Source organism: Esox lucius, chromosome 3 (assembly GCF_011004845.1).
Source record: "Esox lucius isolate fEsoLuc1 chromosome 3, fEsoLuc1.pri, whole genome shotgun sequence".
In the NCBI taxonomy this organism is placed as follows: Eukaryota; Metazoa; Chordata; class Actinopteri; order Esociformes; family Esocidae; genus Esox; species Esox lucius.
Genome location: NC_047571.1, coordinates 27,769,754 through 27,797,658, shown reverse-complemented (window position 1 = coordinate 27,797,658; position 27,905 = coordinate 27,769,754). Strand labels below are relative to the sequence as shown.

Genomic DNA, 27,905 nt, shown 5'->3' with positions numbered 1-27,905 from the left:
GTGGGGAGCTGGTTATTTTAGCTCGAGTATAAGCCTTTGGCTAAGCCAAGTGCAATGTCAGCTTGGGGGGGGGCAGGAGTTTAAGTAACAATAGAACATTTCACAGAGCTCAACATTTATTTTCACAGTAAGGTTTTTCTTTCCATAAAATGTATACAGAAATAAGGGGGAAAACTCTGATATAATCTCCGGGTCTCACACACTCTCACAGGGGCAATGACGCCGTCTGTTTCAATCCAGATATGATTCCTTTCTGTAATCACCCCGCTCAGTGACGTGTTTAGTCCATTACATAATGAATAGTGGCTGGTATGTTACGCAACCTTTATTGGCACAACTAAATCTAGAGAACTTTCTGCACTTATGAAGTTTCTACAACATCTCTGTTGTTTAATGTAGTCTCTCTAGTAAGCATTCTTATTTTAAGTGTTGCTTTCCCAGACTTTTTCCTCTCAGAGGTTCATATTTTAAAGTTAACCAGTGATGACCAGATCATGTTTAATGGATCTCAATTTGCATTACAACCCCGATCTAAAGAGGTGTACCGCTTCAGTCTGATGGCCAGGGGGAAAAAATGTGTTTAGAAGATGAAAGAGTGAGTAGGAGGCTCAGAGTGTGGTAGAGAGAGAGAAGGTAAAGAGAAAATGAGAGAAGATTACGCAGTAAGGTATTGAATGAGTGCTCTGGTGCAAGCAAATGTATAAAATATGAGACAGACAGACGGACAGCGATAGAGAAAAAAATTGAATGTGACTACGAGAGAAATGAACAGAGAGACAGACAGACAGAGGACAAGATAAAGACTGTTCAGGAGTCTCTCAGTATGTCTAAGGTAAGTAGACAGACAAATCAAGCCGGCACAGGTTACTCTTTACCCTGGCCTTGTTGCATCTAACCTGGGCCAACTTTTGCTAGCAAAGGTCACATCATGTGGGTCAAAACAACTACCAAATCTGCACTGAAGTGACCCACCCTTGTGGCTGTAGCTGCAGCCGGCAAAAACTCTGATTAGCATTAATGCTAAGGACCCAGGTAATGAATAACTCCTCAGGCTGTGCGGCTTGGAATTCCACATTTCTCCGAGACGATGACCAGACGAGAGGTGGCCTGGACCACCGGACCCCAACCCACGCCACCGCGCAGCCAGACGAGAGGTGGCATGGCACACCGGATCCCAACCCACGCCACCGCGAAGCCAGACAAGAGGTGGCCTGGCACACTGGACCCCAACCCACTCCACCGCGCAGCCAGACGAGAGGTGGCCTGGCACACCGGACCCCAACCCACGCCACCGCGCAGCCAGACGAGAGGTGAGCCCCCGAATTGACAACAAACACCCCCGACACGAGATGAGGCTTTTGGAAAGTTTACGAAGCACTAGGCGCGGGGTGCGTGTCTCTCCCAAGGGGATGGGCAGTAACAAACCAATCAGCAAGTGCAGCATTCTATCCCTTCCATCTCTTAAGGCATTGCCATTCAGTTCCCTGGACAGGCCTGATGCTGATGTGCAGGGTGAACAAGGTTTAAATTATGGGGGGGGGGGGGGGGGTCAATGTCGAAGACACACACCCAAGTAATTAAGAGGTAAAAACAACAGATGGGGGGGGGGTATTACAATATATTTACCATAATCATGTCTGGAAGAATATTGTAATACGATTCTAGACACTAATTAAGAAGCGGAGTATACGCCTGTAAAATTGACCCCCCGATGGTCATTGTATAATTTGTAATCTGAGAGTAATCTATGTTCTCCCTACTGATGTCTGTTCAGCAGACCCATATAGCAGTGGTGAGGCCGGCATTGGAAATGACAAGTGGGTGTCAATGGACATACCTGGTAAAAAATAAACATTTCTGGTCACGGGAGCCACAAAAGGGGGCAGTTCTGTTTTTGCTTTAGCACTCACTTCCTTCAACTACTCATCAAAGTATGATCAAGGCTTTTATTTGAATCAGGTGTGTGAGTGCAATGTACAAAAAAGAGAAAGAAAAAAGTGGACCTATTTGGGGCCTCAGGACCACGATTGTGAATCTCTGCTATTTAGTGACAAGAGGATGGAAGGAACGGAGGTGGCAACTTTCATGAATTGAATACCACCCATCCGCTTCATTGTGAGGGTATCTACTAACTCAACAGCACTAGAGCCAACCTTCACAGGGAGATCACAGAAAGATCCCGCAGTGAACGTTTGGAAGAGGTGGATGACAGTCAGTGCTTGGAACACAGCCACATTCCACACAGTGATGCCGTTTTCTGAAGGTCAGGCTCCACTCTGGCTGGCACATGACAGGGAGGCTGTCCAACATGGCAACCATCAATCACCCCCACGGAGTAAAAGTACACTCTGACGATTCTTTGTTCACGGTAAAACCAGAATCACATTACTCTCAGACAAGACGTCAGTGGCTACAGTCAATATTTGATGAAGCCTTTCAGGAATCAACCAAAAGCAGGCAGGACACTGTATCACAGGGCAGCTGTCTCATGGCAACCCAGAAAAGAAAGAGGGAAAGAAAGAAAGAAATGAACCACAACAAAGTAATGAGGCCAGGCTATGGAGCTGAAGTGGGGCGCATCTTAACAGTGAAGTATCACCTCCACAAGACAACAGTGTACTTTCCAACTGTTTTGCTCCACTGCAGATTGGAGACAACGTGAACGAAGCACCTTGAGACAACTGGGATGACAGGAGGGAGTGACAAGAGGACAGGTAAACATAGGGGGCAGCGGCGGTTGACGCTGACAAGGTCACTGAGAACTGCCGTGCCCTTGCTGGGGAGAATGGCAGAGTCGAGGTGAACGGGAGAGCCTGACGGATGTTGAACTCAGCTAGCAGGATGGGGAAGAGAAGGGCCGCTGAAGGCTGGCATCACAGGGTAAAACAATCACCTCAAAGAAGGGGGTGTAATAGCTTTTCCCTCACCTTTTTGGGGTAAGAGCACATATATACAGTATATAATGTAATATCATAACATAATAGGTAAAATAATAACATGAGATCTGACACTATCTGCCAGTGCTACAATCTGACAAATATGACAATTTAAACAATTTGCTGATATACAAACTAGGTGTGGAAATCTCTATTAAATGTAAAAATAAAAATAATTTAAACTAATCAAGTGCTTGATGAGCATAGAGGTTAGATAACACAAACCCTGCACATTCTCCAAGATGAAGATAAAGGACTGCCACAGCCTATGGATTGAATGGAGGACAAGTACATATTTGACAAAAATGAATTACATTCAGAGAGAATGAAACGCGCAATATGTATGTCTGAGTGGAGAAGTGTGTGCACATGCCATGAAGCTGAGGTAAGGCAGGACTTCGGCAAATGACATCAGCCCAAGCAGAAGTCCACAGAGGAACTGCCACCATGGTAACAGTTAGCGTTTCACACCAACACACTTGGAGCATTGAGTAACACTTAGAGAATTTACAGAACAGTGCATACATTACAACTCCCAGACACTAAGGTCAATAAATCACCATTTAAAGGTGCATACTAAAACATTCCATTCAAACAACATTTCTTAATGTGTTAGGGTGGATATACATGTGTTGAACAGCAAACCGACCATCAGTACTTTAAGACAATCTGGAAAATGAAGGTCAGTCAATCAAGATCTTTGAAAGTTTCTTCAAGTGCAGTCGCAAATAACCATTAAAATCTCTGATGACATTGGCTCTCATGAGGTCCACTAACAGGAAAGGAAGAGTTACCTCTGCTGCAGAGGATTGGTTCATTAGAGTTACCAGCCTGGGAAATTGGCAATTAATACACCTCAGACTGCAGCCCAAATAAATGTTCAAGCAACCGACATCAACATCAACTGTTCAGAGGAGAATCAGACCTTCATGGTTAAAGTGCTGCCAAGAAACCTCTACTCATGGACACCAATAAAAGATTTGCTTGGGAAGAGAAACATGATAAATTGACATTAAACCAGCGGAAATCTTTGGTCCTTTGGTCTGATGAGTCCAAATTTCCCATTTTTTATTCCAACTGCTGTGAGACGCAGAGTGGATGAACGGATGATCTCCGCATGTGTGGTCCAAGGATATGGTTTTGGATGAGTTGGACCACAGAGTGAAGGAAAAGCAGCCAACAAGTGCTCAACATATCTGGTAACTCTTTCAAAAATGCTGGAAAAGCATTCCAGGTGACTAGCTGGTTGACAGAATGCCAAGAGTGTTCCAAGCTAACATCCACAAGTCAAAGGTTGGCTACTTTGAAGAATCTACAATATGAAATGTATTTTGATCTGTTCAACACTTTCTTGGTTACTACATTATTCCATATATGTGATATTTCATTTTTTGTGTCTTCCACTATAATCTAATATTATTTGACAATCTGGAAAATAACACAAAGAAAGAAATAACCTTGAATAAAAACTTTGGACTAATACTGTATATGAAAGCATTTATCTATAATTTCATCCACAATTCCTCAGTCCTATAGCAAAGACAAAATCAAATTAAAAAGATCTACTGAATTATCAAAAGAATGACGAGATCCATTAAGAAGCGGGTTGAACTGGACATTCAGCTCAATGGTGAATAGCACTAAAGAGAAAGACAATGAAGTAGCAACGTCTGCGTAAGTTAAAGTGATTCGCTGATTTGACTGTGATCCAATGGCTTTTACCCAACAACACGGACAGAGCGCTGCTCCACCTGCATTCCTTTTATATTCAGTGCTCATCAGTGATAGATCCAGCTCATCCATGTCAAAATGACTTAATGGCCTTGAAACCTTCCAATGGCGCATGGGTGTGTGTGCGCGGTTGTACAGCACGCCTTGATTATCCAGTGCAAAGGAAAGCAATCAGCGGCTGGTTTTAAACAAATGAAATAACATTTTCTGAACATGCCAGAAAGAAGAGGGTCACATGTAGTCTGTGTACATGTGAGTGTGTGTGTGTCAATTAAGCTTGAAAAGACCATCCAAAAGGCCTCAAGGAGATCCTAGCATTTGGTCTAGATGAGGTCCCAACAACAACAACTCCTTCCCTTGAGTGTACCTCTCCTCACATCTCCGTCTGAGAGGCTGGTGTCTGTTTCCATGGAAAACCTCCCAGACCATTAGGTGAGCACAAAACGGATTAAGAAAAGTAGAGCACTCCAAAGGAAAGAAATGGAGGGGGAAAAATCGGTGTGAAATCACATGGGTTCATTACATTCTGCCTGCCACTGTCTTTCAATGAGTTATTACCTCTTCTATTCTCTATGAATTCCCCGTTCCTCAGAGCTCAAGCGAGGAATCCTTACAGTTTTCTCCTTATCGTAGAAAGGTATTGTAAAACCCATGTATATTCATAGTGGAATGCATCTGCTCTGATAACAGGTGTGTGTTTATTGGGCCTCCTGGCTCGAGCCCGTCTGTCTCACCAGAGCTATCTATTGCTTTCAGAGGGATGAAGGAATACTCCTACATTATACAACTAAACACCCTCCAGAGGGATGAGGAATACTCCTACATTATACAACTAAACACCCTCCAGAGGGATGAAGGAATACTCCGACATTATACAACTAAACACCCTCCAGAGGGATGAGGAATACTCCTACATTATACAACTAAACACCCTCCAGAGGGATGAAGGAATACTCCTACATTATACAACTAAACACCCTCCAGAGGGATGAAGGAATACTCCGACATTATACAACTAAACACCCTCCAGAGGGATGAGGAATACTCCTACATTATACAACTAAACACCCTCCAGAGGGATGAAGGAATACTCCGACATTATACAACTAAACACCCTCCAGAGGGATGAGGAATACTCCTACATTATACAACTAAACACCCTCCAGAGGGATGAAGGAATACTCCGACATTATACAACTAAACACCCTCCAGAGGGATGAGGAATACTCCTACATTATACAACTAAACACCCTCCAGAGGGATGAAGGAATACTCCTACATTATACAACTAAACACCCTCCAGAGGGATGAAGGAATACTCCGACATTATACAACTAAACACCCTCCAGAGGGATGAGGAATACTCCTACATTATACAACTAAACACCCTCCAGAGGGATGAAGGAATACTCCGACATTATACAACTAAACACCCTCCAGAGGGATGAGGAATACTCCTACATTATACAACTAAACACCCTCCAGAGGGATGAAGGAATACTCCTACATTATACAACTAAACACCCTCCAGAGGGATGAAGGAATACTCCGACATTATACAACTAAACACCCTCCAGAGGGATGAGGAATACTCCTACATTATACAACTAAACACCCTCCAGAGGGATGAAGGAATACTCCGACATTATACAACTAAACACCCTCCAGAGGGATGAGGAATACTCCTACATTATACAACTAAACACCCTCCAGAGGGATGAGGAATACTCCTACATTATACAACTAAACACCCTCCAGAGGGATGAGGAATACTCCTACATTATACAACTAAACACCCTCCAACTGCTACCTAATTCACTATTCAATAGCAAAGCAATGGAAGCATTTGTCTTGGTCTTTATGAATGGACCAATTAGCTCTGCTTTGATACCTTGTACAATGACTGCTAATCTACAGAGCCCTGACGTTGCTTTAGACGCTTTAGACACTGACTAGCTAATTCACCCTGTCTGAGGATGAGCGGAAGACAGAGATAATCTGTGTGAGCTGAGGTGAGAAAGCAGCAGAGAGAAAGGAGAGACAGCAAGGGATGAGAGGAAGAGTGGGAGGACAAAAGAGAAAAGACAGGAGAGAGAAAGAGGAGACAGGGAGGGACAGAGAAGGAGAGAGAAAGAGGAGACAGGGAGGGACAGAGGAGAGAGAAACAGGAGACAGGGAGGGGCGGAGAAGGAGAGAGAAAGAGGAGACAGGGAGGGACAGAGAAGGAGAGAGAAAGAGGAGACAGGGAGGGACGGAGAAGGAGAGAGAAAGACCATCTCATAAAGGTAAAAGGCATTGAGATTATCTGAAGAAATAATCAGAGAGACGCCTCCATCCATGGCACCATTTCCACCAGAAATGCCAACTTATTTGCAGAGAAACGCTTTAAGCCACTCCACCACCACGTCCACCAGAACAGTAGTTACCGGCCAGGCTGTGCCCCTTCACCAGTGTGGGCCCTGGGTAAACGCTGGGCTCTGGGTAAACACCAACCTGCTGCGCGTTATCTGGGTCAGTGGGTCAGCGCAAAGTCCAGAAGTATGCAGCTCTTAGCATCTCCATATTAGCTAAGCCTGTATTAGTGGTAGCAGTTTCCTTCCACAGCTTCAGTATAGGTAATGGAGGGGCGGCTTCACGGAGATTGATACACCCAACGATGTGTCAGGGTCTTAATAAAAGGTATTGAAGTGAAGGGTTCCCCCTGTACATGCGGGTCACATACTGGCTTGATTCTTACCATTAATAAAGGGTTCCATTTTGAGACAACAACCCAGGCCATGTTCTTCATGTCGAAGGGAATGTTTCATACTCTGTCGTATACAACACAGAATGAAGTGGTGCAGGCATGCTAGCACCACTTCATTCTGTCATAGTTAGCATGGCAAAGAGAGATAGGGGTAGAGCCAGATGTAGAGCGACCAACAGAGAGAGGGAGGGGGGTAGAGCGACCGACAGAGAGAGGGAGGGGGGTAGAGCGACCGACAGAGAGAGGGAGGGGGGTAGAGCGACCGACAGAGGGGGGGGGGGGTAGAGCGACCGACAGAGAGAGGGGGGGGGGTAGAGCGACCGAGGGCGAGGGGGGGGGCGACCAAGAGCGAGAGACACAGAGTGGGAGGGGTTAGAGCGACCGAGAGCGAGGGGAAGAGCGACCGAGAGCGAGGGGAAGAGCGACCGAGAGCGAGGGGAAGAGCAACCGAGAGCGAGGGGGAGAGTGACCGATACAGAGGGGGAGAGTGACCGATACAGAGGGGGTAGAGCGACCAAGGGGGGGGGGGGGGGGGGGGTAAAGCAAATGAGAGAGAGGAGGGGGTAAAGCGACCGAGTGTTCAACAGTGAGGTGGGGAGAGACTGTGAGATGAGCGGCCCTTATGTTGAGGTGTCGGGACACAGGCTGAGGACACATAAGGACACATAAGGACACAGGCTGAGGACACATAAGGACACAGGCTGAGGACACATAAGGACACAGGCTGAGGTAAGCTGCAACATCTGCCAGATCGTTGTTCTGCCACCCTCCCCAAAAGGACTGCCAGCTCTCATCTTCCACCTGGATTCACACATTCCACTCTACCTCCTCGCTCCCTGATCCTCCTCCTACTCCCATTACCTTCGCTGCTCCTTCTCTTTTTTCTCCCTTTGTCACTTCCCCACATGCCTCTCTCCAGATTATCCCCTTCGTTCTCAGGCCCTTTCATTCTCAGCCTGCCGCTCCCTCTATCCCCCAACAGTGAAACCAGAGCAGCTGGTTGGACTCCAACATACTAATCCTCTGAGGGTTCTGGGTAATGAGTGGTGAGCATGTTGCCAGCCACTCCGTTCTCCAGTGTTTTAATTGGCTGACCCTCCAGTCAATCGCACAACATGTTTGTATGATGATCCGTATGTTCAGGGTACATAATCTTTTTTTTTACAAAGAGCACAAACATACTATAATTTTGCTGCTCTGTGTGTTCTTCAATACAGCTCCATACAGAACTGAGCCAGGAGCACAGTATCTCCTTATTACCAACTAGCCTGCTGTGAGATAAGGACTTATTACCAGAGACAGAAAAAAACAGGGAGAAAGAAATGGACACAGAGAGAGATGGACAGAGTGAAAGAGAGAGATGGACAGAGAGAGAGTTGCTTTGGGAAAGTTTGCTTTGGCAAGGTATGTAGTAACACATTCCATGCCAATAAAGCCATTTTAATTTAATTTAATTGAGATGGACAAAGAGACAAATATGGACAGAGAGAGAAAGAGCCAGAGAGGGAGACAGATGGACAGAGAGAGGATAAGATATCTTGTTGTGGAGCTTGGGCACTTCATGTACATCCATGGATGTAACAGTCAAAATTCATCATAACTCGTATGGCATTAAAGCCACACATCCAGAGAACAACAAATTCACATTCCATGAGAAACCATGAGAAAGAATCCTGGGCTGTGGGACTCTGGACCAATGAGCCACAACAGAACACATGTCAGGAGCCAAACAATGATGGTCCAACAATAACTCATAAAATAACCCAATACACAGTAGGCCAATTATATGAATTTATTAATGTACTGCCAAACATTCCCACACACACACACACGCACGCACAACTAAGTAACAAACACACCTGGTCCAAAAATGCATGTACACACAAAAACCTACACACACACACACAACTCACAACACACTGGACAAAGCACCACAGTCCCGTCCCGTCCCCCGTCCCATCCCCCACACACACAGTAAGGTCTCGGTGTGTCCAGATAACAGCCCAGAAAAGGTCTCTGTGTTTCCAGATAACAGGCCAGTAAGGTCTCTGTGTTTCCAGATAACAGGCCAGTAAGGTCCCTGTGTGTCCAGATAACAGGCCAGAAAAGGTCTCTGTTTCCAGATAACAGGCCAGTAAGGTCTCTGTGTTTCCAGATAACAGGCCAGTAAGGTCTCTGTGTTTCCAGATAACAGGCCAGAAAAGGTCTCGGTGTGTCCAGATAACAGGCCAGTAAGGTCTCGGTGTGTCCAGATAACAGGCCAGTAAGGTCTCGGTGTGTCCAGATAACAGGCCAGTAAGGTCTCTGTGTTTCCAGATAACAGGCCAGTAAGGTCTCTGTGTTTCCAGATAACAGGCCAGAAAAGGTCTCGGTGTGTCCAGATAACAGGCCAGTAAGGTCTCTGTGTTTCCAGATAACAGGCCAGTAAGGTCTCTGTGTGTCCAGATAACAGGCCAGTAAGGTCTCGGTGTGTCCAGATAACAGGCCAGTAAGGTCTCGGTGTGTCCAGATAACAGGCCAGTAAGGTCTCTGTGTTTCCAGATAACAGGCCAGTAAGGTCTCTGTGTGTCCAGATAACAGGCCAGTAAGGTCTCTGTGTTTCCAGATAACAGGCCAGAAAAGGTCTCTGTGTTTCCAGATAACAGGCCAGTAAGGTCTCTGTGTTTCCAGATAACAGGCCAGTAAGGTCTCTGTGTGTCCAGATAACAGGCCAGTAAGGTCTCTGTGTTTCCAGATAACAGGCCAGTAAGGTCTCTGTGTTTCCAGATAACAGGCCAGTAAGGTCTCGGTATGTCCAGATAACAGGCCAGTAAGGGTCTGTGAAGGTCCTGGGTAGGGGCTATGAAGGGGCTATGAAGGGACACACACACATACACACCTCCCAGACTGAAAGGCGTTCTCCCCTCTCACTGACACTACCTGACCGGCACTCACACTCTCACAGCAGAGACTAATTGCAGCCTGCCTGTCACATCCCACTGGTCACGACACAGGGACAACAGGAGCATCAGTGGATGGGACAGACACAGGGCACAAGGACGTACGTGTGATGTAGAGACCCAGGGAGCCTGGGTCTCAGCCGAGCCAAAGACCAGGCCGACACCGGGCGTCAGATAGCAGTCCCTCCTTGTCCTCCAGCCCCGCTCCACAGCAATCGGATCGTTCAGACCCTTCAACTTGAGTCAACAGACAGACAGCCGTCTGAGAATGTGTGGGATGTTTGTGATAACGCCCCTGTGATAATTCCCCTGTGATAATTCCCCTGTGATAAGGCTGTGACTGGTTTCCTCATCAGCTCTGGCCACGTCACCGTTCACACACTCCCACCAGGACAAGATAAGACACTGCAAACCCCCGACGCAAAAACAGAAAAGGACACGCACAATGACCACGGAACACACCAACCTACATGAAAATCTAGTCTATGGTGTACTTCCTTTAGGATAACTGGCACAAACAGAGATCGCAATGCAGCAAACCCATCGAAAAACAGACAGAGAAACTGCCAGAACGATCAAAACCATTGCAAACTATACGGACGGTTAGACACTGTTTGGACAGAAAAACTGAAGGACAACCAGGCAGAAAGGACCAGCCAACGGAAGGAATGCTGGACTGAATGCCCGACTGGAATGCACAGAAACTGGGAGAGAGAGGAGGGACAAACAGACCTGAACTGGAACTTCAGGGCAAACCAACATCAGCCAGCGTCTCTACACCAACCAACGCCAAAAGAACACCACATTGAGGACAGCTACTGACCAATGAAAACCAATTATACAGAACAGCGTTACAACAGCTTCAAAAGCTATGTCCAAATACCGGTAGCCTCAATAAGAGAATGTAAAACCATTTTGACCAGAGAAATCGAGGACCCGAAAGAACAGTATGCATTTCTCACAGGGAAAGCTAACCACAACGAGGATGGAGATCAGTGCTTATAGGAGAAAAACATATGAGTATCCAGAACAGTAGAGGCAAAAGAATAGGGTGGATGGACTCCCACAGTCCCCAAATAATACTTGTATGACATCTGAGGAGAAAGTGAGGCACACGATAGAAAAGACTGAGGTGGAACACAGAACTCTTTCTGGCCCGGGGGACTGTCCACGGGTCGATAGTTGTACATTTCCTGAGGTACAAGGACAAGCCAGCTGTTCTAGAGTGAGTGAGAGAAAGAAATTGCTAAACATAAACATCTTCCTCAATAAGGACAACCCAAGCAGCTGTGCAGCAAAGACAGAAATAAACTAATCCAGCTATGATGGAAGCCAGATAGCCACAGAATATTGCCTACACCCGCTAAGACGGGGTCATAGTTCACACTCCACCCAAAAAACAGAAAGGGTCTTATGGGCCGTGGAATACAAACCTCTCCCCCGCTGCCTGAATGAACGACGGGCACACACTATATTTTGGAGTGGTTTCCTTCCAACATAATCGTCTCAGAAAAGGGCCACAAATAGCCTGTATTAGCATGAAGTATCTGGCCTTACTGGCCGGGTTTTCGACGTCACTGCCTCAGAGACCTGCTGCGTCGCTGTAGTGGGAAGACTAAAGCCTGGTTGCGGCACACTGACAACACCTGGACGTCTAAGGACCGTCTGGGGTGGATGAATGACTTTAAATGGCAGCCTTGTCTCGTGGAGCTCGAGCTAATCCTTGTGGTAGGGTCAGGCGCCTGCGAGCTTTGGTCGTGGGTGTTGGGCGGAGAATGCGCTCTCCTCCCTGCTCGTAGGTGGCCGGTGAATCTTCCCTGGTTGAGCCGGCTGTGTATTTAAGCAGCAGAACGACAAGACAAACGTCTTAGGGTACGTCAACTTAACCAATTGCGCCGAAGTGATGAAGTGCCATAATTGCAGATTCTAAAGCTTGTCATTGCCATTGATTAAATGGTTGTAGAGGAGAGGACCATCTGGTATAAAGAGATACTCAACATTTGTCACAGCATGTTGGGCAAAGCAAGTCTCACAGTTCCTTTTTTTTTTTTTATCTTGGCTATAGCCCAGTAATACTGGTGGGGGGGTAAGAAAGCAAAAAAATACTTGCAAGGCAACAGCTGGTATGAAAAGAAGACAACTTGTCTGTTCCTTCACTGTAAATAATAGACCTAACGCCAATAAAATACTTGGTAAAGATGGTAAAAACCTCAGGAATCAGTGTTTGTATTTGCTTTGGCGCAAACCATAGGCTATTCCTCACTCACCTGGATTTTGACTGAAGTATTATACACAGAGCAAAAATATAAACAGCACACTTTTGTATTTGCCCCCATTTATTATGAGCTGAACCCAAGATCTAAGACATTCTCTATGCACACAAAAGGCCTATTTCTCTCAAATATTGTTCACAAATGTGTCTAAATCTGTTAGTGAGCACTTCTCTTTAGCAGAGATAATCCATCCACCTCACAGGTCTGGCATATCAAGATGCTGATTAGACAGCATGATTATTGAACAGGTGTGCCATAGACTGGCCACAATAAAAGGACACTCTAAAATGTGCAGTTTCGGGGGTCCGAAAAGCAGTCAGTGTCTGGTGTGACCACCATTGGCCTCACGCAGTGAAACACATCAGACGGTTGATTGTGGCCTGTGGAATGATGGTCCACTCCCTGTTCAATGGCTGTGAAGAAGTTGCTGGATATTGGCAGGACCTGTCTGTCGTATACGTCGATCCGTGCATTTTCATGCTGCAACATGAGGTGATGGTTGTGGATGAATGGCACAACAATGGGCCTCAGGATCATGTCACGGTATCTCTGTTCATTCAAAATGCCATCAATAAAATGCACCTGTGTTCGTTGTCCATAACCCACGCCTGCCCATACCATAACCCCAGCACCACCATGGGCCACTCGATCCACAACTTTGACATCAGCTAACCGCTCATCAACAAAACGCCATACATGCGGTCAGCCATCTGCCAGGATTCATCTGTGAAGAGAACACCTCTCCAAAGTGCCAGACGCCATCGAATGTGAGCATTTGCCCACTCAAGTCGCTTATGACGACAAACTGCAGTCAGGTCGAGTCCCCGATGAGGACAACGACTGTGCAGATGATCTTCCCTGAGACAGTTTCTGACAGTTTCTGCAGAAATGATTTGGTTATGCAAACCGATTGTTGCAGCAGCTGTCTGGGTGGCTGGTCTCAGACAATCTTGGAGGTGAAGATGCTGGATGTGGAGGTCCTGGGCTGGTGTGGATACACGTGGTCTGCGGTTGTGAGGTACTGCCAAATTCTCTGAAATTTCTCTACCAGCCTAAGGCACACTTGTGCAATAATCATGCTGTCTAATCCGCATCTTGATATGCCACACCTGTGAGGTGGATGGATTATCTCTGCAAAGGAGAAGTGCTCACTAACACAGATTTAGACACATTTGTGAACAATATTTGAGAGAAATAGGCCTTTTGCGTACATAGAGAAAGTCTTAGATCTTTGAGTTGAGCTCACGATAAATGGGGGCAAATACAAAAGTGTGCCATTTATAATTTTGTTCAGTGTATATCTACAACCCTTTTTCTAAAAATGTTGGGACGCTGCGTAAAATGCAATTTCCATTAAAACAGAAGGCAATTGTGCAAACCATTTATCGCTATATTTAATGGAAAATAGCACAAAGACAACATATACCAGGGTGTTTGTTGTGAAACTTACCTGGCAATAAAACCCTTTCAGATTCAGATAAAAAAAAAGAAAAGAAAACACCCAAGTACCAGGAATATTAAAAAGTGTCCCTGAGCCTATGCTAACACCAGTCATTGAAATGAAATGAGAAGCTCTTCTCAGGTTGAGACCTTTTTTCCCCCTCCTGAGTTCATAGATTATTCTGAGCGTTTGCATAGTAGAGATGTCAAAATGAAGACCTAAGGACATAAACAATGCGGGGCTGAAAACCGTTGCAGAGAGAGATGAAGAAATGGATGAATACATTTGCATAGACAAAACTAGTTGCCATTTCCACTCCCCACAGGGACAGGAAGCCCAGTGGCCGAGCTGTGGAAGACTATGTTGCAAAATATGGAAGAGCTGACATTCTGATGAATTTGTTTTTCCAAAAATAATTTGTCTCAGTAGAGACATGGACCAGAAGACCGAATGTTCATGTTTGGTCGGTTGGGGGGGCTCAATAAAATACTCCAATTCAATACTGAATTCAACACGAGGAAATGAGGGAGGAGAAAACCCCTGCTCTAATGCACACACTGATAAGAGCACGTTTGGAAGTGTGAACACATCCATGACGAGGTCAAAACAGTGAGTCACGCGTGGAAATCGATGGCTGCTGCAAAGCTCCATAAAAACATTATAATCCCTGCTGGTTTGCCATGCTAAAAATGTTTCACAATACATTTCTGAAGTCAAATATATACCTCTTGACCACGGGATTGCCAACCTGCACAATTGCTTTTATTAATGTACAGGGGATATAAAAAGTCTACACACCCCAGTGTAAAGGCCAGGTTCTTGTAATGTAAGAATGAGAATGAGACAAAGATAAATCATGTCAGAACTTTTTCCATCTTTAATGTGACCTATAGCGTGAACAACTCAATTGAAAAACAAACAGAAATCACACCCTTAAACTTATACTTTGTTGAAGCACCTTTTGATTTTATTACAGCACTCAGTCTTTTTGGCTAGGAGTGTATTAGCATGGCACATCTTGACGTGGCAATATATGCCCACTCTTCTTTGCAAAAGCGCTCCAAATCTGTCAGATTGCGAGGACATCTGCCTCTTCAGATCACCCCACAGATGTTCAATTGGATTCTGGTCTGGGCTCTGGCTTGGCCATTCCTAAATGTTAATCTTCTTCTGGTGAAGCCATGCTTTTGTGGATTTGGATGTGTGCTTTGTGTCATTGTCGTGCTGAAAGGTGAACTTCATCTTCAGATTTCTAACGGACGCCTGAAGGTTTTGTGGCAAAATTGCCTGATAATTGGAACTGTTTATAATTCCCTCCACCCTGACTAAGGCCCTGGTTCCAGCTGAAGAAAAACAGCCCCAAAGCATGATGCTGCCACCACCATGCTTCACTATGGGTATGGTGTTCTTTGGGTGATGTGCAGTGTTGTTTTTGCGCCAAACATACCTTTTGGAATTATGGCCAAAAAGTTCAACCTTGGTTTCATCAGACCATAACACATTTTCCCACATGCTTTTGTGAGACTTGATATTTGTTTTTACAAACTTCAGCTGGGCTTGGATGTTTTTCTTTGTATGAAAAGGCTTCCGTCTTGCCACCCTACCCCATTGCCCATTCATATGAAGAATACGGGAGATTGTTTTCACATGTAGCACAGAGCCGGTACTTGCCAGAAATTCCAGCAGTTCCTTTAATGTTGCTCTAGGCCTCTTGGAAGCCTCCCTGACCAGTTTTCTTCTCGTCTTTTCATAAATTTTGAAGGGAGGTCCAGTTCTTGGTAATGTCTCTGTTGTGCCATATTTTATCCACTTGATGATGACGGTCTTCACTGTGTTCCATGGTATATCTAATGCTTTGGAAATAATTTTGTACCCTACTCCTGACTGATATCTTTCAACAATGAGATCCCTCTGATGCTTTGGAAGCTCTCTGCGGACCATGGCTTTTGCTCTGAGATGCAACGAAGAAAATGTCAGGAAAATCCTACAAGAACAGCTGAACTTTATTTGTGATTAATCAAAGTCACTTTAAATAATGGCAGGTGTGTAATGACTTCTATTTAACATGAGTTTGAATGTGATTGGTTAATTCTGAACACAGCCACATCCACAGTTATAAGAGTGTGTGCAGACCTATGCAACCAGGTTATTGTAAATATAATTATATTTTTATATAATTTTATTTTTCATTTTCCCCCCTCGAAGATTTCAGTCAGTTTTTCAATGTAATTGTTCACATTATAGGTCACATTAAAAGTGGAAAAAGTTCTGACATGATTTTATCTTTGTCTCCGTCTTTTACATCACAAGAACCTGCCATTTTAACAGGGGTGTGTAGACTTTTTATATCCACTGTACATCTATAAATAAATGTGCCTCTGGGTTTTCATCTACACTGTTCAGCGTTCCTATCAAACACATCTGACATTTCACTGAGGGATTAATGTGAAAATGTCACATCTACAGCCAACACTTGTTAATATATTCTTTAATATATCATATGACCACTGATTACGTGCGTCAGCCCAGACTGGTCTCTGTCTCTCCAGCTCATGTACAGAACTTCCTGTTGTTCATTTAGAAAGCTTCTCATTTAAAAGTTTAAAGACCTCAACTCTCTCGCACCATCATTCTCCCTTCCTCTTCGAAACAGGAAGAATTGTATTATCTTTCTGACGGCGTCACCTTCACATGAACAATCCCCCCCCCCCCACCCGTCACTCACAGCCTTGCAGGCCCACTCGAATGCACGCTTGTCGCTCATACCTGTGGCGTTCATTTGACTTATTGTTCATTTCAAATGGACAGCGCACATGCCTCCCAAGCAGTAAACCGGATCCACGTCTCATCCTCATAGAGAACGGCCACAGTGAATTCTCCAAAAATGGAGAACTCCAACTGAATACACCCTTGCCCGTTCCTTTAGAACCACTGCCTTTCAAGCGAGATGGCTTTCAGCATTCATTCCGCTTTTTCCGCACTTAGCTTGGAAGGACACCTTCAATGGCTGAAACCATTTCCAAGCATATTAAAGATGTTTTTCTTTGAACAGAGATTGACCTGGCTCGACCACCAGTGGCATAATCCATGAAATTCCACAGCAAGTCCAGTCAACGTGAACCGCTGCGTTAAAGCGCGTTGGATGACAAATCAGCCCATTTATCCTCAAAATCTCTTTATCTTAACTTTGAACTGCCATATACCCTCGGTGGGGTCAGAAATATTGCCACGTTAACAAAACAAAGACCCGCAACAACAGATTTGTAACACAGAGTGTCATCAAACGCGTTCACCGAACCGCTGGCCTTGGTGCCCCATCTTTCCCCAACTCCCCTGTCATTAATATAGCAACGAAAGACTATATATATCTTTAAAGAAATATATCTAAATGTCAACTGGAGTTACCACATAGCATTCACCACTATATTGTAAAAGCTGACAACGTTTAGACATGTGGGTTGTCAAGTACCGGCTCAAATTCTCCTAAGTAATGAGATTGATTAAAGTAAAAAGTACCACAATTAACTGGCTTTGGCCCCTTAAATACATTTTAAAAACAGCTAAGTACTGGGGCAATTAAGATGTGTCCCAGAGCCTAGGAAACAAGAGCCCTTCACTGAAAAGCTCTACTCAGGTTAAGTCTTTTTATCTCTTGTATTCATAGATTAATGTGTGTTGATATAGTGGTGATGTCAAAAAGAACTAAGGACATTGTGGGTTAAGGGATAAACAATGCGATGCTGAAATCCATTGCGGAAAGAGATGGAGAAAAAGATGAATTCACTTGTGCAGACAAAAACCGCTGCCCAGTATAAGCAAAACCTGACATCTTCAAAGAAGCACTGTGTGTTAGCATCGGTGATGAAAAGGGACTTGTCTATTATCAGGAACATACAAGTAACAAGGTTTCTTTTTTACTGCTGGGCTCTATGAAAACCAGACCAAACCCTCCATGTTGCAATCTAATATGACTCCAGAGGGTCTTGAAAGAAATAAATGCAGGCTCTTCACAATGCACTTTACAGAGCTAAAAGTCTGCTAGTCAGATCAAAAAAGTGTGTGTGTGTTAAAAAACACGTTCTTAGCGAGTGTGCTGGGGGAGGGAGTTTAAATCGTTTCTTCAGAAACACAGTGTTTTTGGTGTGACCAGAAGAACAGCCACTAATTTTTGACATCCCCACGCACACAAAGACACACATCAGGGAACATGAGGCGACCAGGTATTTAGCCAGTAGCATTTTGGTTCACCTGATATCTATAAAAAAGACACCCATCATGTCCTTGTTGCCAGAGCCGTTAGGGGGTCCATCCACAGTACTCAGGACGACAACAATCACATCGTTAGATTAAGATAATTAAGTTCTCCACAGTATAAATTGGCATGTGAAGTTAAAGCTGAAGTATGAAACTTTCGAGGACAGAAGGTATTTCCGCACCATTTCCCCAAAATCAGTTCACTCCTAAAGCCCTACATGTAAAAATAATGCCTTCATCCGACCAGGTGAGTTGACATGCCATTCTTTTATTTATATACTAAAATTAAACAAAATGTATCCAATGTAGCGCAAAAGTACGTAAACATGAGAATAGCTAGATACTAGTCTAAACTCGCCCTGGTAATTTTTTCCGATTACAGTACAACTTGTTGGGCTCGTAAAACAAGCAAAACAGCACAGCTACATAATTACCGACGAAATTAAGTTAGCCAGTTAACCAAATTGGCCAATATTTTTGCCAGGTAAACTGTATTTTCTTAGGTACCATTACATTCATACTAAAAATAACTAGGTTCTCTCACGTCTTGAGCAACAAAATGAGAGTAGTCACTTATTTTTTTCAGCCTCGGCTCTTTGTTTAATACGTCAAACGCATCACTTCCTGTGTGCAAGCCGACCACTTTTTTCCTTAGCAGAAGTTCACCGTATACAGAGGCTTTCAGGTGCAGGCCCGGGACCATCTGATATGGTAGGTATTCATCCACAATCCCGATTAATAGAACGGCCATGTGTTAATCCAAAATATGTAAGTACTTCAGCTTTAGTAAAACAAAGTAAAATGATGGTCTTACAACTAAATCATGCCTCCTCAGTCACTCCGGTCTGAAAGAGTAGGAGATCTGTGTGCTTTTATTGAGACTTGAGTGTTATGATTGATTTTTCAGAGCCACTTTTTTAATCATTAGTTTGAAATGATGACCGCAATTAAAGGTGCCCTATGCAACTTAAATGTATTTATAAAGCCCTTTTTACATCAGCAGTTGTCACAAAGTGCTTTTACAAAACACCCAGCCTTAAGCCCCAAGGAGCAAACAACAATAACACCACCTATCTGCAGTAAGTTGCATATCGGTTCTTCAACTCCATTAGGATCTGACATTGTCATTACTAAGTACGAGTATACTGACCGCTTTGAAGCAGTGTCACCTCCAACCGTCGATACTGGAACAATGAACACAGACGTTTGTTTCAAATAGTGTGAAAGTTAATGGTCCCTTTCCATAACTATGGAACACAGAATAAACTAAGTAAACAGCTAAAAGGCAATATAATTGCTTCTTCTGAACAATATTCGCTTATGCATAAGGCTTAGTCAAACAACTCACAATGCATGTCCGTCTTACAATTTTGCAGAGAAATGAAATCAAGGAGTGTCTGCTCGGGCGCAACTTAGCTCGTTAGCTTACTGTCTCAACGAAACATTAGAGAAAACTTCCTAAAACATATCTGCGCACATACAAAGAGAAACAAGAATATTTAATTATTGTATAATTGTTTCTTCGTCATCATCAATCTGCTGTAGTAACTTACACATAGATTTCCTTGACTATCTAGCCAACTAGCAAAAGGTCAAGCAGAACTAGCCTACTTGTCAAGCAGAAAGGTAGTTAACGCTGCATCACTGTTCACACAAACCTCAGCTCTCGCCATCAAATGCAGAATTCACCCTTGTTTGTCTTATGCGCGTGTTGCTTCCGTACATTTTATTTTCTGGAGGTTCAGTGTAGGCTACATGGCTACCCAAACCTAGCTTGTCCTTGGCATTCACCTCACACGTCTTCAAGGACGTACATGCCTACAAACATCCTGGGCCATGTTTTACTTGCAATCATGGCACTGGGGATAGTGACACTCTGCCAGAAACTTATCTAACATTAACTGATTGTGTGTAATACTTATTATCGGATATTTTAAATGGAAAATGCTGCATAGGGCACCTTTAACTCTGCAGCAGGATAAACCATGCATTCCTCTCTCACAAAACCTGCTGTCATCCTCCCACTGCTAAGTGTCAATCATGAAAGACTGAATTGTGGGGGAACAGTCTACACACCCTGAAGTGTGGGGGAACAGTCTACACACCCTGAAGTGTGGGGGAACAGTCTACACACCCTGAAGTGTGGGGGAACAGTCTACACACCCTGAAGTGTGGGGGAACAGTCTACACACCCTGAAGTGTGGGGGAACAGTTTAAAGGCCCGCTGTACATTTGGCCATTTTGGCAATATATGTTCAGGAGGAGAAGACGGTCTTTGGCTTTTCATCATAGGCATGGCATTTCCCTGAAAAGAGGATGGTATCTTAGGTCAACCGCCTCTCTCCCTCACTCCCTCCCTTTCCTTAGCAGAAGGCACATGGACTGGTGGTGAACCGCAAAACTGAGAGGTGATGGGCAGCCCCGGACAATTTGGCCAGCACGAATATAATGAATCATCCTTCAGTTGAATTTATCGGGCAAGCGCCGGCTGGCCCTGACAGGCTTCGTAAACAATGGTAGTTTATGGAAGGAGAGTGGTGAAGGATATATAATTAGAGGTCTTATAAGGACACAAATGGTTTTGTTCAAACTCGCACCAAGGTCCAAGACAAAGGTATGAGCTTAACACAAAACAACAGTTGTGTTGCTGTCAGTGCTGGAACATTTTGCAGGCCTCTATTACATGTCCAGATTTTCCAGAAAATCAGGTTTGAGGATAGTGAATTTCCTGCTTAATCCCTCCTGATTCCAAGAATCCTTCAATTGGGATTTCAGGAAAGCCAGAGAAAACAGTGTTTAGAAGGTTTGTGGTCACTGGGTCGGTTGGTTTTCTCAAGAATTCAGCAATTCAACATTGATAGCCATACTAATTATGGATGGGCCATTGCTCAAGAGCCCTAATGTATAATATAAGACCCCACTGACATTTTTAAGATGTGTGTTTTATTCTTGATCAGTTGATCTAGGTACTGCTCATGTTATGTAATGGGTTTATACTGGGTTTTTATAAAGCATTTCAAACACATTTCTTTTAAGCCTGAGTATACTGCATACTGAGAGTGGATGACACAAAGATCCCCTTTCATTGCAAAGCGAAAATTAATTAAATGTCCTCACTATCTAAATCGGTAGATGATGAGTGAATCAAACACTGCTGTAGGCAGATATGGTTTTGCTTTGCTTATCCATCTGCCCTCATGTTCTGAACAGTCACTGTATCTCTTCCAGGAAAGCTACGTAAATGCCATACCAAGTTACATTTTCTATGTTCTACATTCCATGTTCTACATTCTACGTCCTACATTCCTTGTTCTAGATTCCACGCTGTAGACGCCATGTCCCCTTCAAAGGCACTGCATATGCCACGGGCTGACCTCCCACTATAGGCTACCCAGAGAACATCTGCCCGCAACCCTGTTGTCTCTAATATCATGTCAAATGAGCGTAATGAAGACAAACGAGATGAGCAGAGGACGCTAATTGAGGAGTTTTCGACATTGCCTACAATAACCCCAGATATCATGATATTTAGCATCTTACTTAATGATGACGCATGGCAAGACAAGTCAAGACCTCTACCTGTCAACTCCTATGAGAGACAAGTAAACAGAGGGGAGTAGTGAGGGGACAACACTTACGGTCCAGTCCGTTGACGTATCTCATGCTGATCTCGCAGTGGCCCCACACAGCACTGACGATGGGATACAGCTTCTTCCCCTTCAGGCCCCTGAAAGCCACTCCCAGGTACTGTCCGTCCACCATGAAACTCAGCGTGCCCTCGTCCATATCCAGCACCACCAGAAGGGCGTCCGGCAACACGAAGGCCTCCTCGGGCTCTAGGAAACACGGATATGCTGGCATAGAGGTCTGGCCCCGGCTCTTGCTGTCGTGGTAGAGTCGGTTCCTCCCCAAGTCCCACCCCCAAGACTCAGAGTCACTGCCCACCAGCGCCGTGTAGCCAACGGAGTGCAAGGGTGCGTCGGCGGTGGCGACGCCCACCACGGCGTGCGTACCCCGCTGTCGTGCCGGCCAGTGGATCCGCCAGGCGTGAAGCCCCCTCGTGTAGCCCACCCGGCCGCGGATGCAGTCGGTACTCTGCGCCACCGGGTGGCGGTGGAAGGTCAGCTTGTCCTCCTCCTTGATGAAGACGTTGAGCGAGCGGTCCTCCGGGTTCCAGGCGTGGCGGAGCTGGAGGTCAAGGGGGGCGGCGGGCATGTCCAGGAGCAGGTCAAGCCGTGGCGGCTTGTGGAAGTCAGGGCCCCGCAGCTCGGGGTGGAGCCGCCGGCGGTGGGCCGACGGCCGGAAGGACGGAGAGCCGCCTTCACCCCGACTGTCCACGGACTTGACTCCGCCGGAGATCTTCTGACCCATGGTCACGGTGAAGGGGGGTAGGGGCGGGGGAGAGGGGGGAGGAAGGTTTCAATTCGGGTCGGTTTTGTCCTCCGTCGCTCCAGCGTCACCTCATCAAAGCAGAGTTTCAGGGCGGTAACGACGGGAACCACGGAAAGAGTCGCGGAGATGCTGGGTCACGCCACAACGCGACCTACAGAGGGCTCCGCCAACCACTCCTACCGGGGGAAAACAGAGGGAGAAGGACATGAGTTCATTTAGGGACACGTTTCTGCTTGTTATGACTGCTCTTGTTCTCACGTCTGGCCTCAATCGCTGCTCCTGAAAGAACAGAGAAAACTAGTTTGAGTGACAATTAAAATATGGAAAATTATATAGAAATATATTTATAGATTTCTTTTTTTCCTGTCATCCAAACTAGTTCTCTCTGTTCTTTCAGGAACAGAGATTGAGGCCAGAAGTGAGAACCAAGCAGTCATAACAGGTGTAATATATATATTACACCTGTGCACACACACACACACGTGTACATTTGCTGTCCCCTCAAAATAACTCAACACACAGCCATTAATGTCTAAACCGCTGGCAACAAAAGTGAGTACACCCCTAAGTGAAAATGTCAAAATTGGCCCCAATTAGCCTTTTTCCCTCCCCAGTGACATGTGACTCGTTAGTGTTACAAGGTCTCAGGTGTGAATGGGGAGCAGGTGTGTTAAATTTGGTGTCATCGCTCTCACACTCCCTCATACTGGTCACTGGAAGTTCAACATGGCACCTCATGGCAAAGAACTCTCTGAGGATCTGAAAAAAAGAATTGTTCCTCTACATAAAGATGGCCTAGGCTATAAGAAGATTGTCAAGACCCTGAACCTGAGCTGCAGCACGGTGGCCAAGACCATCCAGCGGTTTCACTCAGAACAGGCCTCACCATGGTCAAAGACGTTGAGTGCACATACTCAGCATCATATCCAGAGGTTGTCTTTGGGAAATAGATTTATGAGTGCTGCCAGCATTGCTGCAGAGGTTGAAGGGGTGGGGGGGGTCAGCCTGTCAATGTTCAGACCATACGCCACACACTGCATCAAATTGGTCGGCATGGCTGTCGTCCCAGAAGGAAGCCTCTTCTAAAGATGTACAGGAAAGCCTGCAAATAGTTTGCTGAAGACAAGCAGACTAAGGACATGGATTACTGGAACCATGTCCTGTGGTCTGATGAGACCAAGATAAACTTATTTGGTTCAGATGGTGTCAAGCGTGTGTGACAGCAACCATGTGAGGAGTACAAAGACAAGTGTGTCTTGCCTACAGTCAAGTATGGTGGTGGGAGTGTCATGGTCTGGGGCTGCATGAGTGCTGCCGGCACTGGGGAGCTACAGTTCATTGAGGGAACCATGAATGCCAACATGTGCTGTGACATACAAAGCATGATCCCCTCCCTTCAGAGACCGGGCCGCAGGGAAGTAATCCAACATGATAACGACCCCAAAATACAACTCCAAGACGACCACTGCCTGGCTAAAGAAGCTGAGGGTAAAGGTGATGGACTGGCCAAGCATGTCTCCAGACCTAAACCCTATTGAGCATCTCTGGCAAATCCTCAAACGGAAAGTGGAGGAGCGCAAGGTCTCTAACATCCACCAGCTCTGTTATGTGATCATGGAGGAGTGGAAGAGGACTCCAGAGGCAACTCGTGAAGCTCTGGTGAACTCCATGCCCAAGAGGGTTAAGGCAGTGCTGGAAAATAAGCACGTAGGGGTGTACACACATTTGTTGCCAATGGTTTAGACATTAATGGCTCTGTGTTGCATTATTATGAGGGGACAGCAAATTTACACTGTTATACAAGCTGTACACTCACTACTTTACATTGAAGTGTCATTTCCTCAATGTTGTCACATGAAAATATTTGCAAAAATGTGAGGGGTGTACCCGCTTCTGTGAGAGATAGAGATAGATATATATATATACACACACACTGAACAAAACAATAAACTGCACACTTTTGTTTTTGCCCCCATTCATCACGAGCTGAACTATTTATCCAGGTCCTGCCAATATCCAGCAACTTCGCATAGCCATTGAAGAGGAGTGGACCAACATTCCACGGGCCACAATCAACAACCGATCAACTCTATGCGAAGGGGATGTGTTGCACTGCGTGAGGCAAATGGTGGTCACACCAGATACTGACTGGTTTTTGGACCCCCCCAATACAGTGAAACTGCACATTTTAGAGTGGCCTTTTATTGTGGCCAGTCTAAGGCACACTTGTGCAATAATCATGCTGTCTAATCAGCATCTTGATATGCCACACCTGTGAGGTGGATGGATTATCTCGGCAAAGGAGAAGTGCTCACTAACACTCAGGGATAGCAGCCCTACTATAAAACTCAGGGATTGCAGCCCTACTATAAAACTCAGGGATTCCAGCCCTACTATAAAACTCAGGGATTCCAGCCCTTCTATAAAACTCAGGGATTCCAGCCCTTCTATAAAACTCAGGGATAGCAGCCCTTCTATAAAACTCAGGGATAGCAGCCCTTCTATAAAACTCAGGGATAGCAGCCCTTCTATAAAACTCAGGGATAGCAGCCCTTCTATAAAACTCAGGGATAGCAGCCCTTCTATAAAACTCAGGGATAGCAGCCCTTCTATAAAACTCAGGGATAGCAGCCCTTCTATAAAACTCAGGGATAGCAGCCCTTCTATAAAACTCAGGGATAGCAGCCCTTCTATAAAACTCAGGGATAGCAGCCCTTCTATAAAACTCAGGGATAGCAGCCCTTCTATAAAACTCAGGGATAGCAGCCCTTCTATAAAACTCAGGGATACCAGCCCTTCTATAAAATTCAGGGATACCAGCCCTTCTATAAAACTCAGGGATACCAGCCCTTCTATAAAATTCAGGGATACCAGCCCTTCTATAAAACATAGAGATAGCAGCGCTACTAGAACTCAGGGATAGCAGCCCTACATTAACTTAAAAGACTAGAGCTCATTTAGATAGTACCTCTTCAATTCATGATTTTTCAAGGGGTCCAAAAGATATGAATAGGATAAAAAAAATATGTAATCATTTGTCACCCTATCCCTGGCTCAGAACATAAAGTAGAGTGGGAGGCCCCAGTGCACAACTGAGCAACAGGACAAAGATTAGCGTCTAGTCTGAGTCCGTTTGCAACTCCACCAACGAATTGTCATGGCTGACAATGGCTTCATGTATCGCTATTAGGAAAATCCCTAAACATCAGAACGGTCCCAGGTAAGGAACTTTATATCTATGCAGACACCAGTCTCTGCTGGGACCTGAACTCCCTGGTGCCAGACACAGTCTCTGCCAGCTCTGATGACATCATCGGTTTTTTGGTGTAATGGGAGAAAGCTGTGGACAGGAAGGGGTGAGCCGGGACAAACAGCTGCATAGCTGTCTGGCTGTCTGCACCCACTTCTTCCAGTTAACTTACACACACTTCCTACTTCCACAGTATACAGACACACACACTCAGCCAGCTACTTCCCAGCTACTGAATGCTGAGTGTCACATCTACTTTAGGAAGACCTATCCCAGATTCCTGGAAGAGACTGTCACTTCAGATGAGCAGGAAGTGGGTGTGTCCCGTTAAGTGTTCAGAGTGTGTCATAAGCAGACTGGTGTATTAGTGCAGGGTTCTGACAGCAGTTTCTGGGAGTAACCTCAGTAGCCACTAACAGAGAACCTGACTTTCCTACAGGGAAAGAACATGAATTTGAGACATGCCTACGCAGAGTCAAATCCCTGAGCCAACAATAGGAAGTGATGTTGATGTCCACTTAAGCAAGGTACTAAACCACAATTTTTCCTTTAAGTCAGATAATGACTGAAATATTACTCTACTTAGTAACTAGGACTAATGCCAAAGAGTAGTGGCGCGTGTGTGTGTGAATGTCTGTTCAGCACATCCACACATTTCCCCAGATGGCTTCTGGAAGTGACGCACAGCAGGCCCAGGACCAGCGTGGGAGCGCAACCTACATGTTACGCCTGCCGTCAAGGGTGTGCTCGACCTCTGACCTGTGTCACAATGATCATCATCGCCACGGTTACCCCTATGAAGGTGTCTGGGGACCTGGCTGTTAAAGAGTAGCAACACGGTCCCACCATCTGCTGTTTACATGCACCATCTCTTCATTGTTTTGCACCATCTCTCTGTCCCAGCCTTCTGTCCCCAGCACCCTCACTCTCTCCCCCGGCCTGATGACCACACATTAGGAAAGACAGAGAGCGACAGAGAGAGCGACAGAGAGAGCGACAGAGAGAGCGACAGAGAGAGCGACAGAGAGAGCGACAGAGAGAGCGAGCGAAAGAGCGAGCGAAAGAGCGAGAGAGAGAACGAGCGAAAGAGCGAGAGAGTGAACTAGTCAGTTGACCCAATATTCCTGCACCCAATAATCTCACACACACACACACACACACACACAACCTAGATACACAACCACACACACAAAATAATGTGATTATTTTATTGTATTTAAAATATATATAGAAATGTGTTAATAATTGAATGAACACATACCTAATATATGTATGTATTATTTTTTTCTATGATTATTATTACATTGTAAAATGCTTTGGCAATATTGCTCAATTGTAACTTTCATGCCAATAAAGCCCATTTGAATTTGAATTGAGAGAGAGAGAGAGAGAAAGAGAGAGAAAGCGACAGACAGAGAGCAAAAGAGTGAGACAGAGAGGTGACAGAACAATAGGACCAGAAAAATGGGGCACATTGGGTGGGATGTGATTCATTTGGCCAGATTCCATCTGAATCCCCCAGGTCCCTGCTACGTGACGCGTGTGTGAATTCATCCCTCAGTCCATCTAGCTCATAGCCAGGCTGTGATGCCTATCAGGCTGACATGCCCTGACTCAGTAGACTGGCTTTGAAGTGACAAACACAGGTTTATACACTAACTCCCAACAAACAACTCCTGTCTGGTTGACATTCTTCTCATGGTCATTACCTCAGAACAGGCACGCACGCACGCACGCACGCACGCACGCACAAGCACGCACACCAAAATGTCCGGAAAGTAACCAAAGGCTTTACAGGCCAAGAACTAAGACAAGTGTATTAATAGAATCCAAACTGGCGTTTAAATTGATAAACCCATGTCTAGCAGCACTGGTTTCAGTTGGTTTCCAACCTGGACTAAAGACTAGAAAGTATTCCAAACAACCTCCAGTGTCTACATAGT

At 45.2% G+C, this 27,905-nt stretch overlaps 1 protein-coding gene across 1 annotated transcript in view; it reads right to left on the bottom strand.

The window, feature by feature from the left end:
* LOC105021148 (SPRY domain-containing SOCS box protein 4) overlaps positions 1 to 27,905 on the bottom strand; it is a 75,099-nt gene that overhangs the window by 23,284 nt on the left and 23,910 nt on the right. Inside the window, exon 2 of the mRNA XM_010888627.5 lies at positions 21,959 to 22,888. Coding sequence (XP_010886929.3) covers positions 21,959 to 22,691 — 733 coding nt within the window. The 5' untranslated portion in view covers positions 22,692 to 22,888. The remainder of the gene's footprint in view (positions 1 to 21,958; positions 22,889 to 27,905) is intronic.